The following is a 16,641-nucleotide window of genomic DNA, read 5'->3' as shown; positions in this document are numbered from 1 at the left end:
ATGTCATTTGATATTCACATAGTCTCTGATCTTAAGGAGTTTATGACCTTTTAGGAGGAATGACATGTACACCAATAAATATAAAATAATATAATAAGTGCTTTAAGGCAGGAACATTCAAAATACTATGGGAGCATAGAGGAGAGACAGATTATATTTCATTTTGGGGAGATTGGAGAATGCTCCATGGTCATGGTGACTTTTGACATGAACTTTAAAATACTCATGGGATTTCAATAAGTAGAGAGTAGTGAAAGAACATTGCAGGGAGAGGGGAAAATAGTAGCAAAGACACAAAAGCAGGAAGACAATTGACCAGGAACAAGAAAGCAGTCTTTTGGTTTGTCTGGAGTATGGACCTGTCAAGGGAGAATTGAGGGAGACAGAATAAAGAGGTAGTTTGGAGCCATATTGCAGAGGTTTTTTGAATTCTGCATTAAGGAATTGGTTTTTACTTTGCAGTTGCTTAAGGTTTTTTGAGCCACAAAGTACTTTAGAAAATTAATTTGTCAATGGTGTGTAGGATACAAAAGGAAAGAACATGATTCAAGAATATCACTCAAGAGACTATTGCAGCAGTCCTGGCATGAAATGATAAAAGACCTAGATTAGAGTGATGACAATATGGATTGGAAAAGAAGAGATGGGTGCAAAAAAGTATATGAAAGAATAGTCAGCCTGGATTTTGAGGGTGGCAGTGTGTAACAGAGAACACTAAAACCTTAAGGCTGAGAGCATAGCAGAATGGTGGTATCACTAATGGAAATTTAGAAGTCTTCGGGGGAGAGAAAGATGATCTTAGTTTTAAGTATGAATAAACAATTATTAGAGAATGAGATCAGAATTGGAGAAATAGATTTAGAGGTTTTCTGTGTGGAGGTGAAAGCTGAAGGTATGGGAGTAAGTGAGATGTGCTAAGTAGAGATATGTAGTACACATTTGTACAGGTAATCATTTAATGTTTAATTAAGTATAGTTCTCATCTGATAGGAAAGAACTGAGTATACTTTGGAGATCTGGTTTGTTGATTTCTTTCCCCTCCCATAGGCAGTTTAGTATCTCACCTTTTCCAGAGGATATCTGCCAGCTAGCTTCTCTTATAACCACTCAGTCTCAAAATGTCTTGTGGTTTTATTTATATAATTAAAGACATAGAATGGACTCACCTTAAGCTTATAGTCTGACACTTTGCCCTTCATTTGGCTGGTCTTCCTGGCAAGGACCAATTTTGTATTTGTGATTATAGCAAAGCTTCTTAAACTGGAGGTCAGCTAAATGTGGGATTTGAAAAATTAGATTTATCATCCATAAGTATTTGATTCGTATACCTGTTTTATATTCCTATATACCTGGGGTCATGTACAAATTTTGTAGAAAAGAGATTGTAAATGGAATAAATTTAAGAAGGACTGATTTATAGTACTACTTAGTATTAGGGTCCACTAAGGAGGTATTCTATAATTCATTCTTCTGTTTTGATGTTTTGTATCATATAGTTCTTTCACCACCTTTTAGTGCCTCCATTCTGTTTAAATCTTTTTGCTGTTTTAAACCTCAATGCGATAGTCTTATCCCTTCATACAGGGCTTTCTTCAGGAACCTATGGGACTGCTTTGTTTTTTCACTCAATTACATCTCTGTTTTCTACTAGGATTTAGCTCCCAGTGAATCCATAACTGTTTTTCTCCTCTTTCCTCCAGTGCCTGGGCAGTGTGCTACCTTTCTGTGTCAGCACAGTGCACTGAATTATTTGGAATTTGGAGAGTAATCCCCACTGTTTTTCTTTCTCCCATCTTCCTCTGGGATTTCTAGCCAGGTTATATAAATCACTCCAGGATGTTTCTTGGAGATCTTCCAGAGAGTGAAGGGAGTGTTTAAGATTCTTATAACTCAGGGAGAGCAATACTTTTTTTTTTTCCATAAGAAATTCATATTAATTTTATTTCTAGACTATTCATATGCATATGAAGCAAAAGCAAAAGTCAAGGCCAAATATAGATTTTTATTGTCCATTTAATTATTTCATTAACTTATATGGTTAAATCATTTTCTTAATCTTCTTTTATTACTTTATTTTTTATGTCAGTGTAAATTGTACAAATCCTCTAAAAACTAGCAATTTGTAACTTTTTAATCACCAAAAAGGAAAAAAATATTAAGTTTTGGTATTTGATGAATCTACAGTTTATCTTGTTGAGAAAGATTAGATACGTATAGAATGTAATGTTTTGTACATAATGGGTTTTATTAGGTTGGAAAATTCTGACAAAATTGTAAAAAAAATTCAGCATTCCTAGGAAATTGGTATCCTTTTTCCTTTTTGATGCTTGTGAAATCTTTATATCCTTTTCTTTTTGTTCTCTCAATAGAGCTAACTGAATTTAGATTTTAGATTTTCTTTAAAAAAAAAAAATCCAGTGGTAATTCTCCAGTTGGATATTTATTTGTTTGTTTATTTATTTATTCTTTTTTGAGCCTGGGTTAATGTTAAGTGACTTGCCCAGGGTCACACAGCTAGGAAGTGTTAAGTGTCTGAGATCACATTTGAACTCCAGTCCTCCTGAATTCAAGGCTGATGCTTTATCCACTGCGCCACCTAGCTGCCCCCTCAGTTGGATATTTATCAAACACCTACAAAGTTTCATGACTTTTTCCTTCTGCCACTGCTAGCTGCTTCTTTTTATTCGTTTCATTCATTCATTATTCAATAAATATTTATTGAATTACTTTTTATGATTAAGGCACCACAGGGGATGCAAAGATGAATAAGATATAACCTTCATTTTCAAGGAGTTTACAATCTAGGGCAAGTATACAAATAACTCCATGTAATACAAGGCAGAATGTGGTAGGACCATAAACGACCCATTGTATAAAATGCACAGTGTCCAAAGGAGGAGAAAATCATGTATGCTTGTGTGGATCAGAAGGTCTAATTTTGAATCAGTTTTTGAAGGATAGATAATATTTTCACAGCTGGAGATATTTATTTATACCCATTAAAAACCTGTTTCTAAGGGTCCTCTGACTTATATGGCTCTCAGTTCTGAATCTGAACTATTTGTAGTGATGATATATAAAGCTAAGGTGGCCCAGAATATTTTGCTTCTCTTTCTTCTAAGTATCAGTTGAACCCCTGAATTTCCTGATGTTCTAGCTTGGGTATAAACTGAAACCTTATAGCTCTGCTAAAACAGTCACCTTCATGATAAGAAGCTGTAGTCATTCATTCTTTGAATTTCATTATGTATGTACTAGGATTGTCATTATTGAGATCTTGTAATTGTTAAAGATTCTTTGAATAAGAATGTGCAAGAGAGAAAAGAAATTTTATTTTACTGTTTTGGGGTAATGGGTAGGAGTGGGAAGGGGCTTTAATGCCAGGGCTAAACTAGTCATTTAAAACTGGCCATGAAAATCTTAGGATACTTGGGTTATCCTTTGAAGATTTTGTGGAATTACTATCCATCACTTTTCATTATCAGCTTATCTAGTGTTTATTTAGAGAATCTCCATTTTCAACAGCATGAGCATGGTCTCTACTCATAAAGATCTTGACCCTAAGGTGTGGGGGAGAGAGGGAAATGATGCAAATCTATCCTTTTCTAGTATGAATTTCCTTCTTCAAATCAAAATATTTTACTTTCCTGATCATCCCAATTGCTAGTGCCTTCCCCACCCCATAAATTGACTTGTATTTAATACTTTGCATATATGTTATATATACTTTTTAATATGTATGTAGGTTGTATTTCTTCTATAGAATGTAAGCTCTGAGAAGATAGGGAGAGAACATTTCTTCTCATTTTTATTTCTGTATCTTCAGCATAATACATGGCATATTTTTAATTAGTTGTTTCATTTATGTCAATTTGCTGTAATCCCATTTGGGATTTTCTTGGCAAAGATACGGGTATGGTTTGCCATTTTCTTCTTCAGCTCATTTTACAGTTGAGAAAACTGAGGCAAACTGGGTTAAATGTCTTACCCAAAGTCACACTGCTAGTAAGTCACTGAGGCTAAATTTGAACTCGGGTCTTTCTGACTTCAGGCCCTGTGCCAACTAGCTTCCCTGCTTGGCGTGTAGTAGGCACCAAATAAGTGCTTGGTTATTGATTTGTGACTTTTCATGTGATCATAAATATCTATGGATTAGGGAAGATTAAAATGACAGAAAACTATGAATTCAGTGTTTATAAGTGAATTTAATTTTATTATATGTTTCTTGTCAGATGTACATTTCTATAAACTGAAAAATACAAGGTAATGCTTATATTTCAAGGCATGTTATTGTGTATAGAAAAAATGTTTCCTTATTGATTGGTTAACACATGGATGTACCCATTGTAATAACACATTCTGGCCCCCCAGTAGTCCATGGCTCACAACCTGTGGCACACTACATTAATAATCTGTTGAGGGATTTGTTTGTAGCCAAAACCTTTTATCACCTGGTGGCTAACCTTTTGGTGATGAGCATCTCCAGATGCAGCTGGTTCTCAAACACAGATAACACCAGTTCTGGTCAGGCCTGTTCATCTAGCCTTCTCTGGCTTGCTAGGGTGTGCCTGAATTTTCTGCTAGTTTAGAACTTGGTATTGATGGCCATCCTGTGACAAAACATCAGAGCAGGACTTCAGTGATGATCCTAAATCACTATAATTCATCGGCTGCAGCCAGTGATGTGACAACTGTGTATATTATAGCTTGAAGATGAAAACCATCTGTTGCTCTGTGCATCAAGGAACGACTTCAGAACAGATCTTGGAAGAGCAAGAATGTAGGGAGGAGTTGGATGGTGGGGAAATGGGAGGGTGTCTCTCCCATATGTTTCTCTTGGGCTTCATTTGTCAGCTTTGCATTTTAAAGGAGTGGGATCTGTTGTGAAGTATTCAGCATGGCTGATGTGAAGTACAGTTTCATTAGTCATTTAGGAAACCCAACCAGGTAATGTCCAGATCATTGAATTAAGTCTTTGATGAAGGAAGAGTACCAGTGTGTTGAATCCACAGAAAAGACTAACCACAAGACTCAGGGAACTTAACTGTGTTTAAATTTTCATTCTAAGCTCCTCTTTCAGAAAGTGGCTGTTAAGATGGGCTAGAGAATCATTCAGCCATATTTTTCACTGTTTAGTCATCAGAGAGGAGAGAACCATTTTTAGTGGATGAAAACTTATTCACCATTCCCTTCCTGCAAAGGGGAGTTGTGAAGGGAGTCTAGATTGACGTGGCAATCTTATGTTCCCTTGTGGCTTGCTGTCAGCAAGCTGTTTTCCCAGACAGGCAAAAGGTTGCTCAAAGTGGGCTTCTGTGTATGTTTCCATAGCAGCAGTCATGTAATGATTTTCTCATTTTAGGGATTTTTTTTTTTTTTTTTTTTTTTACTTCTTTATAGCTTTATAATGCAGCATTAAATAACAAATAGCATATTTAGGTCAAGGAAAGAAAATGTTTGTTAATAGGAGTGCCAGGCTAAAGCATTCTGGGAGGGTGATTTTCTTCCAGCCGATGAAGATTCTTTGTGGTTCACAGCAGCAGTTTGCAGCAGGATATCTCTGATACTATCCTTTCATTTTGGATGGGCTTTAAGACTTAAAAATTCAAGCCATTTTTGGCAATCACGTGTCATTGCCACCTAAGAACAAATAAGAAAAAAAAAAGATTCCAATTAAAAGCCTCTTTGGGAGGAGGAGTAGGCTTTAAGGGTTTCCATACAGATGAGGTGTGTCATCTTGATATTCTACGGCTCCTCCTGTTTCACACTCTAAGGCTGGATTTTTTGTCAGTCTCTCCTTGGACGGAAGAGGATTTAGTACAGCAGCTGATGCTTTCCTTCTGTTCAGATTTTGGTGAAGATGGTACAGTGTGAGCTTATTCCTAAGGAATCCAGGAAGAGTCTATGGAGATGGAGCAAGCAGTGATAAGAATGTGAATTTTGACAGGTTTGGGATGGGTTGCACTACTAGTGTGATTCTGTTTAAAGGCATCCGCACAGTTTTTGAAAGAAACTGTGCTTATATGTGCAAACAGCAAGGAGAGAATAATGCCCTTGAATATCCAGCTCACAGTTGGACAAAGGAAGATTCAGGATTGTTCATCTACTCCTCTCTGGTAATGGTCAATTGCTTCATTAGCACATAGCCTAATAAATAAATAAATAAAGTGATCTTTATGCCTGCAGTTAAATGTTTATTTAAGAGTATAGATATGCATGCAGGATTTATAAATATGGCTTTTGGTGGCCATAAGTTTAGATCATGTAGCACATAGTGTCACACATTGTTGTATATCAGAATGCTGCATTTTAGCCAAACAGAAGTGCATGTATAAAAAAAAAAAAAAGGTGCATGTATGGACAGAAGTGCTGTTTCTATCTCTCTTAGTACAGAAATTAATATGGAGTGGCTACTACAAGGCTTTACAGACTGCATATAACTTCCTAAAATGGTTCTTGAAAAAACTCTACGAAAATTCATTTTATTTAGTGTGTTTTGTGTATAGCCCTTAAAATAGAAGTAGTGACTGACAGTGGTGCTCTGAATTATTTAATCCTTCTACATTTAAACCTTTTTACTTCACTGAATTTTTTTCCTCTCACTTCTTAATAGCATGTGGCCAAGGTTCACTTTCTAGGGGAGAGCTGTCCAAAGGGAGAATAGGAGCTAACTCTTTTGGAAGCCAGGAAAATATGCATAGTGCTTCCATTTTTAAAAAAAGTCTATTTGTATCATTTATATTTGAAGGATTCCAATGGTTTGATGATTGCTGGGTTTGAGGTGGAACTCAGACATTCTCTTTGCCTTTACCAGTGTATTTAATCTAGCTTTAGGTAGCTGAGAGTGAAAAAGCATGTCTGGGGTGTGTCTCCTCTTGGCTTTCTCATTTGGAAAATGCACCTAGGAAGGCTCCCAGCAAGTACCTTCCTTCTCTTTTGGCATTTTTCATCTTCATTTTACTATCTGTCATTTGTGTTTAATTGTCACAGTTCATGCCAGTATGAATGGAAGGCTAATAAATGTGAACTAACAAATGTGAAAATATTTGGGTACCCGAGTCACTAAGTAATGGCTTATATCTACAAAAGTAAGTAAATAAATAAAACTAAAAGTATTTCTAGGTTATCACTCTGGGCATCGAGTCCTAGAATGGCAGTTTTAATATGTTACATGTACTTCTAGAACTTATTTTGTATCAGGCTTGCCTAAAGAGAAAGATTCATTTGGTGTTGGGGAGTTTCTTTGTGTAACTCCTTAAAATTCTGTGAAAAAGCAAACTCCCACTCTAGTAATGGCTAGATCATCTTAGAAAACAATATATGGAGGCATCAAACCTAAGAGGAAAGATACTGAGTGATTAATATTTTAAGCTCTGTGTAATGTATTTCACAAGACAGTTAAGGATATCTTGTGTTAAAGCTATAATGGCTTGAGAAAAATGACCTTCTGTCCCTGAAACTCTTTCAATGATCTTGAGGGGAGTCTTGCTGTCAGCCCACGAGCAAGTCATCTTTCTACTGATCTATAACATAATTGTAATCTTTCAAACACGGAGCATGTTTCCTAGGAATGTCAAAGTACATGCTTCCATCTTAGTATTACATTCACCCTCCTGCTATCAAAGCACATTTGATAGACTTCAATATTAAAATTTTTCCCCAAGGCATAGAAAGGTTAGGATGTGGCAAGTGAGTAAGAGAATAATAACCAATTAAACGGCTTTATTCGAGGTCTAGAAATGTTTTTACTGAAGCCTCTTACTCTCCTGCCTTGAATCTACTTGTTCCTTAGCCATAAATCTCATTGTCACATGTAGCAAAGAAGAGATGATACTGTTGCATGATGCGGAGGTAACATTGTGTCCAGGATGCTGGAGGACTGGGGTGAGTGGGAGCACAAAACCTTGGAGTCATTTGGATTTTTCTGAGGTCAGAAAGATAGCATGAATGTGGAATTCAGTTGAACTTTGCATGAGTTTGAGATTAGAAGTGTGCTGTCTTTGTGTCTGGAGGAAGAATCTCTTCTCAGTGGTCCTGTCGAAGGGAGCAAACCACTTTATATAGTAGGAAGGCAAAATTGAGGTTGACCCAGCAGTTGTGAGCTAACTTTGAATTTGAGGAATTGCTGATCTTCCTTTTTGCTGGTTGGTCCACTGCAAAGGATCCTTTTACATGGGTGAGTGGGTTAGATTTTCTTTTCTTTTGTAGCCGTAGATCTTGCTCCTTTATAATATAACAAGTTGCATTTCTTTATTTGTTAATTCATTAACTGAATAAACTTTCCTCTGAAAGCAGAATAATAGAGTAAACCTTTAGGCACAGTAAGCTTTGACCTATTTGGTCGGTGAGAGGGAGCCTTAAACTTTCTCCTCCTTTGAGTTTCTATTAAGTAATATTTCAGAGTCATGTTCTTGTGTTATTTTAGCTGAAGTAAAGGATGTTTAGGAATCACAACCTTGACAACAGATGGGGCAGATCCAAAGTCCCCAGCTGCACTTTTTACCACTGGGCCACAATGGATGACTTAAATTCTCAAGGGATCCTTTTTGCCTTATCTGTTGTAGCAGGAGGAAATCCTTACTATTACTCCATTTCATTTTCTCATTTCTGTGTTCAGGAATCCCCTGAGCAAAGGAAGCCCCTAAGCAAAGGGAAGCCCCTGATCTATATACTATTTTGTTTCATTGTGTTTCTGTGTTAGAGAAATATAATTTCTCTATTTATAGGTTAGAAAGGCTGCCTTGTTTGTCCTGCTTCTTTTAATATTTAGCTTCATTTAATATAATTATGTAACTATAGGCAAGCCATTTGAGCTCTCTATAAGCCTTAATTTCCATCTTTGTAAAATTGAAGTTTTGGACTAGCTTATCCAAAAAGTCCTTTTCAGCTCTAAATCTGTGAGTCTCCATCTAAAGTCTGAGTCATTGAGGAATAGGAAGGAAGTTGAGGAAGATGAGTAGTTAGAGCTAGATGGAAAATTGGAAAAGATTGGCTCATTTCCTAGAAAAGAAAAAAATTATTTTACTGTGAGTTCTCTTGTGGGTAAATTATAAGTAAAAAAAAAATTTGGCCATTCTCTGAGAATCCTTTTTCTCTTCTCTTCATCATCAGATGCTTTCTGCTACTATCCTCCTTCTCCCTTGTTTCCCACCAAGGAGCTACCTTTCCTACTACTACCTGCAAAATGAATCGCTTCCACAACACTTTTATCAAAATCCTTCCTCCCAGTCTGATCAGCTAATCCTATGGAGGGGAGGAGGAGGGGCAGTGCCAGAGACACTGGGAGAGACTCTTGTCTCTGCTCCTTTTCTTTTCCCTCTATACTACTTCACTTAGCCATTTCACCAGCTCTTATAGATTCCATAATCATCTCTATGCTGATTCTCAAATCTAATCTCTAGCCTGAATCTTTTTGGCTTACCTACAGTCCCACACATATCTAACCACTTATTAGATATCATGAACTGAATGGCTTATAGACATCTTAAATTCAGTCTGTCTAAAATTGGACTTATCTTTCCTTTCAAATCTTTACTCCTTCCAAACTTTTCTATTACTGTCATTGGCACCATTATCCTGCCAGGCACACAGGCTTGCAACGTATATGCCATCCTTGCCTCCTTGTTCTCTTACTACCTTCCTTCCTCATCTCCAATTTAACGTTACCTTTGCAACATCTCTTTAATATAACATTTTCCCCCCTTCTGGTATTACTTCTATCTTTATGCATGTCCTCATCTCCTCATCCCTGGACTATTGTAATAGCCTCTTGGTGAATCTGTCTGCCACAAGTCTCTCCCCACTCCAGGTCTAGTCTATTCAGCTACCAAAATGATTTTCCTAAAGCGCAGATCTGAGCATGTCACCATTCTACTCAGTCAAATTCAATGGAAACCTGTCATCTCCAAGATTAAATATAAAAAGTATGTGTTTGGAATTCACATTTCCTTATAACCTCACCCTTCCCTTCCCTTGGGCTCTCCCCTAACCTCCCTTCAAGTCTACTTGCTTTTCCTAATGAAACATTCTATCTTTTGGCTCTTAGAATTTTCTTGGAATGTGTCTCATTCCTGAATGCTTTCCTCCCTCATCTTCATCTTTTATCTTCCTTTAAGCCACAGATAAAATCCTACCTCTGTAGAAAGTCTTTTCCAATCCTTCTTAATTTCAGTGTCTTCCCTCTCTTTATTGTTTTCCATTTATTTTGGATTTAACTTATTGGACATAGATGCTTGAATGTTGTATCCCTCATTAGAATGTGAGCTTCTTCAGGACAGAGGGACTGTTTTTAATATTTCTTTGTCTCCCTAATGCCTGGCATACAGCAGATATTTAATAAATGCTTAGTTAATAAAATAATAAAGAAGTGTCAAACCATTCCATATATTTGCCAAGAAAACCCCAAGTAGGATCACAAGTAATTGGACATGACTGAAATGATTGAACAACAACAATAATAAATGCTTATTGACTGGCTGACATCCATGAAGACAAAAAGTACCATATGTGATCATATCAGTGAACTATGCAGTCCAATACTATTTTTCTGACGATGAAAGCCAAGCAGCTGATCTCTAAACTATATGTTTATTAAAAACACTTTTCATTTACCAATTAGCTTGTTTTGTAAACCACTTTGGATAGTGATAATTATTCTTACTTGTCCTCAAATGACCTCTTTTCTGATTTGGGTGATGCCCCAATTGATAGCATAAGATTGTAGGAATGCATGCAATCCATTTATACCTTAGGTGTCTGAAGAATTATATGATATGCTTCTCAGACTACTATTTGAACCACCTATATACCTATGAAAGTGGTCCCATCATCTTGATGCTTTTAATCCTCCTTTACTGGCCATCATTCAGGTCAGCTATGCCAGTGTTGAGGTGTGGAAGCCATAGTGTCAGGTTTGGGCTACAAGACCATGATTTTAAGTTATGTTTGGCTCCTAATGTTCTGCCTAATGTTACCCAACATTTTTTCCTGACTTTTTTTTTGATCACAACAACATGTTGGGTTGATATTTTCAGATAGTCTCTAAGAATTCTTAGGTTTAATGTTGGACTGAGCTAGCAATCTACTGTTAATCTCTGTGATTAAATGCCATGCTGTATAGCTCAGTGCTCGAATATATGGTATAATGGGAAGAGCACAGGTCCTGAAATTGAGCTTGAATCCTATCCCTGATACCTTTTAGTTTGTGGGCTTGGGTGAAACACTTAACTTCTCTTAGCCTCAGTTTTCTTATTTGTAAAATATTGTATTTTACTTAATATGGGTTCTTTGATGTTTGTGAACTTGGTTTTAAAAAAATTGATAATTATTCTAGTATTATGGGGTTTCCTTCTTTCTTCCGTATTTTATGTATTCTAAAATTTTATTCTGAGAAGGAGACCATAGGCTTTGCTAGATTGCCTGAGGTATCCATCATACACACACACACACACACACACACACAATTATGACAAAATATTTCCTTAGTGCTTAATTACAGCTTATTTATAGACATTGAGAATATTTTTCAGTTGTTTGTAGATGATGGGCTTGTGTTTCTTTTACCTTTTGTGCATTGTTGGATCTTCTTTTAATATTGATATCCAATAAGTATTGATAGGAACTGCCAATGAATAGGGTTGATACATCTTTAAATTTTCCATACTTAGGGAAATTCAGGTTTTTTAGTTCATAGAAAAAATATGTCAATCATATTTTGAGGGCATTTAGGTGGTTCAGTAGATTGGGTGCCAGGCCTGAAAACAGGAATGTATCTTACTGAGTTCAAAAGTTATGTGACCCTGGGCAAAGTCACTTCACTTGTTTGCCTCAGTTCTTCATCTGTAAAATGAGCTAGACAAAGAAATTACCAACTGCTTTAGTATTTTTGCTAAAAAAGCCCCAAATGTGCTCCTGATGGGTTGGACACAACTACAAAAATGACTCCACCAGTCTCTAGGAGAGCAGCACAGAAACTCTTTATCTAAACATAGGGTCATTTGCAGTTCATTATAAAAGGGAGTATCTAGTTCAGAGCAAAGGATCCAGGTTGTTTATTTTTTAAAGTGGGTGAAACTGTGAGTATCTCCTTTAAGGGCTACAATAAAAACATTTTGATGATAAAATATGAAATTTTTGAATATTGAGGTTGAAAGGAGGGAGGGAGAGTGAGAAAAGTGGAAGAAGGGAAATAGAAGAAAGGAAGGGAAAAAAGGAGAGAGGGAAGGAGGATAGACAGAGGAGAGAGGGATGAGGAGAAAGAGAATGGGGAAGAGAAAAGATGGAGAGAGAAGAAAGGGATGAGAGAGGGAAGGAATAATGGAGAGAAAATGAAAAATGAAAGAAGGGAGGGAGTGAGGGGGAGAGAGAGAGAGAGAGAGAGAGAAGAGAGAGAGAGAGAGAGAGAGAGAGAGAGAGAGAGAGAGAGAGAGAGAGAGAGAGAGAGAGAGAAGAGAGAGAGAGAGAGAGAGAGAGAGAGAGAGAGAGAGAAAGTGTGTGTGTGTGTGTGTGTGTGTGTGTGTGTGTGTTGGGGAACTGTATGTACAAGGAATGTCCTGTCTTAAGTCTACACTCTTTTGCATATTTCTTCAATGATATAAAAAGAGGTGCAGTTTGGGTTTCCCTAAACAGTATATTCACATGTGCAGGAAATTTGTGTTTTCTTTATAAATGAAATGCAAGTTGTTTAATTTCCTTCCAAGTGTGGATAACAGTTCAATCAAGTTGTCTTTCTTTCCTTAGCCAACATATACATTTATCTCCTCTGGAATTGATTCTGTGCTGAAAGTTTGAAGATTGTGGTTCAAATATTCTTTCCTTATACTAGCAAGCAGGCTAAAGAAGCAGAGGGCCCCCAAGATTCTGTGAAATAAGTGTGTGTTTTCTTGCTAGGGAAAGAACAAATTTTTTTTTTTTTAATTCATTTTTCCAAATTATCCCCTCCCCCCGATGACAGGTAATCCCATACATTTTACATGTGTTACAATATAACCTAGATACAATACATGTGTGTAAATACCATTTTCTTGTTGCACATTAATTATTAGCTTCCGAAGGTACATGTAACCTGGGCAGATATTAGTGCTAACAATTTACATTCGCTTCCCAGTGTTCCTTCTCTGGGTGTAGCTACCTCTGTCCATCATTGATCAACTGGAAGTGAGTTGGATCTTCTTTATGTTGAAGATTTCCACTTCCATCAGAATACATCCTCATACAGTATTGTTGTTGAAGTGTACAGTGATCTTCTGGTTCTGCTCATTTCATTCAGCATCAGTTGATTTAAGTCTCTCCAAGCCTCTCTGTATTCCTCCTGCTGGTCATTTCTTACAGAGCAATAATATTCCATAACCTTCATATACCACAATTTACCCAACCATTCTCCAATTGATGGACATCCATTCAACTTCCAGCTTCTAGCCACTACAAAAAGAGCTGCCACAAACATTTTGGCACATACAGGTCCCTTTCCCCTCGTTAGTATTTCTTTGGGATATAAGCCCAATAGCAGCAATGCTAGATCAAAGGGTATGCACATTTTGATAACTTTTTGGGCATAGTTCCAAATTGCTCTCCAGAATGGCTGGATTCTTTCACAACTCCACCAACAATGTATCAGTGTCCCAGTTTTCCCACATCCCCTCCAACATTCATCATTATTTGTTCCTGTCATCTTAGCCAATCTGACAGGTGTGTAGTGGTATCTCAGAGTTGTCTTAATTTGCATTTCTCTGATCAGTAGTGATTTGGAACACTCTTTCATATGAGTGGAAATAGTTTCAATTTCATCATCTGAGAATTGTCTGTTCATATCCCTTGACCATTTATCAATTGGAGAATGGTTTGGTTTCCTATAAGTCAGGGTCAGTTCTCTATATATTTTGGAAATGAGACCTTTGTCAGAACCTTTCCTTTTAAAATATTTTCCCAATTTGTTACTTCCCTTCTAATCTTGTTTGCATTAGTATTGTTTGTACAGAAACTTTTTAGTTTGATGTAATCAAAATCTTCTATTTTGTGATCAATAATGATCTAGTTCTCCTCTGGTCATAAATTCCTTCCTCCTCCACAGGTCTGATAGGTAGACTATTTTCTGTTTCTCTAATCTATTTATGATCTCATTCTTTATGCCTAAATCATGGACCCATTTTGATCTTATCTTGGTATATGGTGTTAAGTGTGGATCCATATCTAATTTCTGCCATACTAATTTCCAGTTTTCCCAACAGTTTCTTCTGAATAATGAATTTTTGTCCCTAATGTTGGTATCTTTGGGTTTGTCAAAGATTAGATTGCTATAGATGTACCCTTTTTTGTCCTTTGTATCTAATTTGTTCCACTGATCTAGCGTTCTATTTCTTAGCCAATATCAAATGGTTTTGGTGACTGCTGCTATTAATATAGCTTTAGATCAGGTACACTTAGACCACCTTCCTCTGACTTTTTTTTTTCATTAGTTCCCTTGCAATTCTCGACCTTTTATTCTTCCATATGAATTTTGTTGTTATTTTTTCTAGGTCATTAAAATAGTTTCTTGGGAGTCTGATTGGTATAGCACTAAATAAATAGATTAATTTGGGGAGTATTGTCATCTTTATTATATTCGCTCGGCCTATCCAAGAGCACTGAATGTGGGAAAGAACAAATTTCTTAAGGAGTGTGGGAGTTGTAACTGGTCTCAGTAAAAGTGAGATTATTCTAGAACCATCAGAACTTGAGCAAAGAGTCTATTTGGTTAGTAAAGGGGAGAAGTGAATTGAGGATTTAATTGCACGTGAAAGTTTTCTCCCTTCCACTGCAAATTCATTCCTTACAGAGACACAGGAGAAATCTGTTCTTCTAACAGAGAAGGCTTGGCAGACGAATCCCTTATTATCTAGCTTACTTGGTTGGTGAATAGAGTGTACTCTATGTAGCAAATTATTGGAGCTTAGCTGAAAGAATTGGGTTTTTTGAAAACTCTTCCATTTGTTCTTTTGTAAACTGTGCTTTTTTCTATCTACCTGACTGGCCATCTAGTTCCTTTATATATTATTTGGGTAAATTTGAATTTCTCCACAATTTTGTTGTTGTTTTTCAGTCATGTCCAACTCGTTGTGCCTCCATATGGGGTTTTCTTGGCAAAGGTACTGGATTGGTTTGCCATCCCCTTCTCCAGTTCCTTTTACAGATGAGGAAGCTGAAGTAAATAGGGTCACACAACTAGTAAGTGCCTGAGGCCACAATGAACACATGAAGATGGGTCTTCCTGACTCCAGACTTAGCACTCTATTCACTATGCCACCCAACTGCCCTACAAAGTTTTCCTTTATTGTTGAGTATCTGCCAGAAGATATTCTTTGTTATTCCTTGAGGAAATAAGTACCACTACATTTAAGTAATAAATTTGTCCAGCTAAAAAGCAGAACTCAGAGGGTTTTGTGTGTTTGTGTGTATGTTTGTGTGTGCATTTAAGCCTTTGGCATAAAAAAGTACAGCATAGTTGTATTAGTTTCTCAAACTTATTTGAAAATACTTTATAATTCATATTTTCCCGGGGCAGCTAGGTGGCACAGTGGATAATACTTCCTAGCTGTGTGACCCTGGGCAAGTCACTTAACCCTAGCCTCAGGGGCGGGGGGGCGGGGAATATATATATATATATATATATATATATATATATATATATTTTTTTTTTTTTTTTTTCTCCCAAGTGTTATAGGATTGCAAAGTAAGGAGATGATCCCAACACTTAAGGAATACATAATCTTATCGTTGTTTATCATCATTATTATCATCCCTATGCTTTTTGTTGAATACCTTCAGATTCCACCTCCACACTAGGTATTCTTTTATTTACAGAGCTTAGCTGACACATAATTCATAGTTCATAGTTCATTTCATGTAGTGAATGGATTTAGATTTGTGCAATAACGAAACATATAAATTAAGTGATATAGAAAGCAGACAGAACAACCTATAAAAGTATGAATGGATCAGATTTATATAATAAACATACAAATATATATAATAAATATATAAATAAATAAAATTTAAAATAAATATAATAAATAGAAAAATAGAATAGTCTATTAAAATATAGAGAAAGAAGAAAGTTTTAGAGTATTGGATTTAAGGAGAAGACTGGTCGGTCCATCCATGAGTTTCTCCTCAAAGAATCCAGTGCAGTAGATATTTTCTAGGGGCCAATTATGATGCACTATATAAGGGAAGAATGACCTTGCCTAGTAAGCCATATCTTTGGGGGATAACAGTTATCTCCTCACTTATTGGTTCCCTATCTGCCACTTAGAGTCTGTCTAGAGCAGGGCTTCTTAAACTTGTGAGTTACAACCCCATGTGGAGTCAATGTGGGGGGTGTCAGAAAATTATGATTTATTATCAGTAAATGTTTTTATACTTATTTTATATACCTGTATATCTGAGGTCACATAAAAATTTCTGGGGTGGCTTTGTGGGAACAGTTTAAGAAACTCTATTATAGAATACTCTAGAGACTTAACAGTTTGTGTAAGCAGTGGAGACTTAAGGCTTCTTGGCTTCCAGGCTAAATCTCTTATTACTTATTCTTTACTAATTCTCTCAGGGATACGATAAATTGTATTAATTATGATATTTGTTTTTAATCTTTATCTCTAATCATCTGTT

At 36.4% G+C, this 16,641-nt stretch overlaps 1 protein-coding gene across 12 annotated transcripts in view; it reads left to right on the top strand.

Annotated features, from left to right (window-relative positions):
• The window catches only part of DOCK9 (dedicator of cytokinesis 9), a 353,079-nt gene that overhangs the window by 91,424 nt on the left and 245,014 nt on the right, over positions 1-16,641 (top strand). For 2 of the 12 annotated variants that reach the window (XM_074299432.1, XM_074299426.1), the window contains exon 1: positions 5,433-6,113. The exons of 6 other annotated variants lie outside the window; for them this stretch is intronic. In XM_074299432.1, the coding sequence (XP_074155533.1) occupies positions 5,952-6,113 (162 nt within the window). In that variant the 5' untranslated portion in view covers positions 5,433-5,951. Of the gene's footprint in view, positions 1-5,431; positions 6,114-6,194; positions 7,882-7,920; positions 8,174-16,641 lie in introns of those variants that run through there. 4 more of the 12 variants (XM_074299417.1, XM_074299431.1, XM_074299425.1 and 1 more) reach the window with 4 other exon arrangements.

This window comes from Sminthopsis crassicaudata, chromosome 3, assembly GCF_048593235.1.
Source record: "Sminthopsis crassicaudata isolate SCR6 chromosome 3, ASM4859323v1, whole genome shotgun sequence".
Classification (NCBI taxonomy): Eukaryota; Metazoa; Chordata; class Mammalia; order Dasyuromorphia; family Dasyuridae; genus Sminthopsis; species Sminthopsis crassicaudata.
The sequence above is the reverse complement of the archived record's forward strand: the minus strand, read 5'-3'. Positions and strand labels throughout refer to the sequence as shown.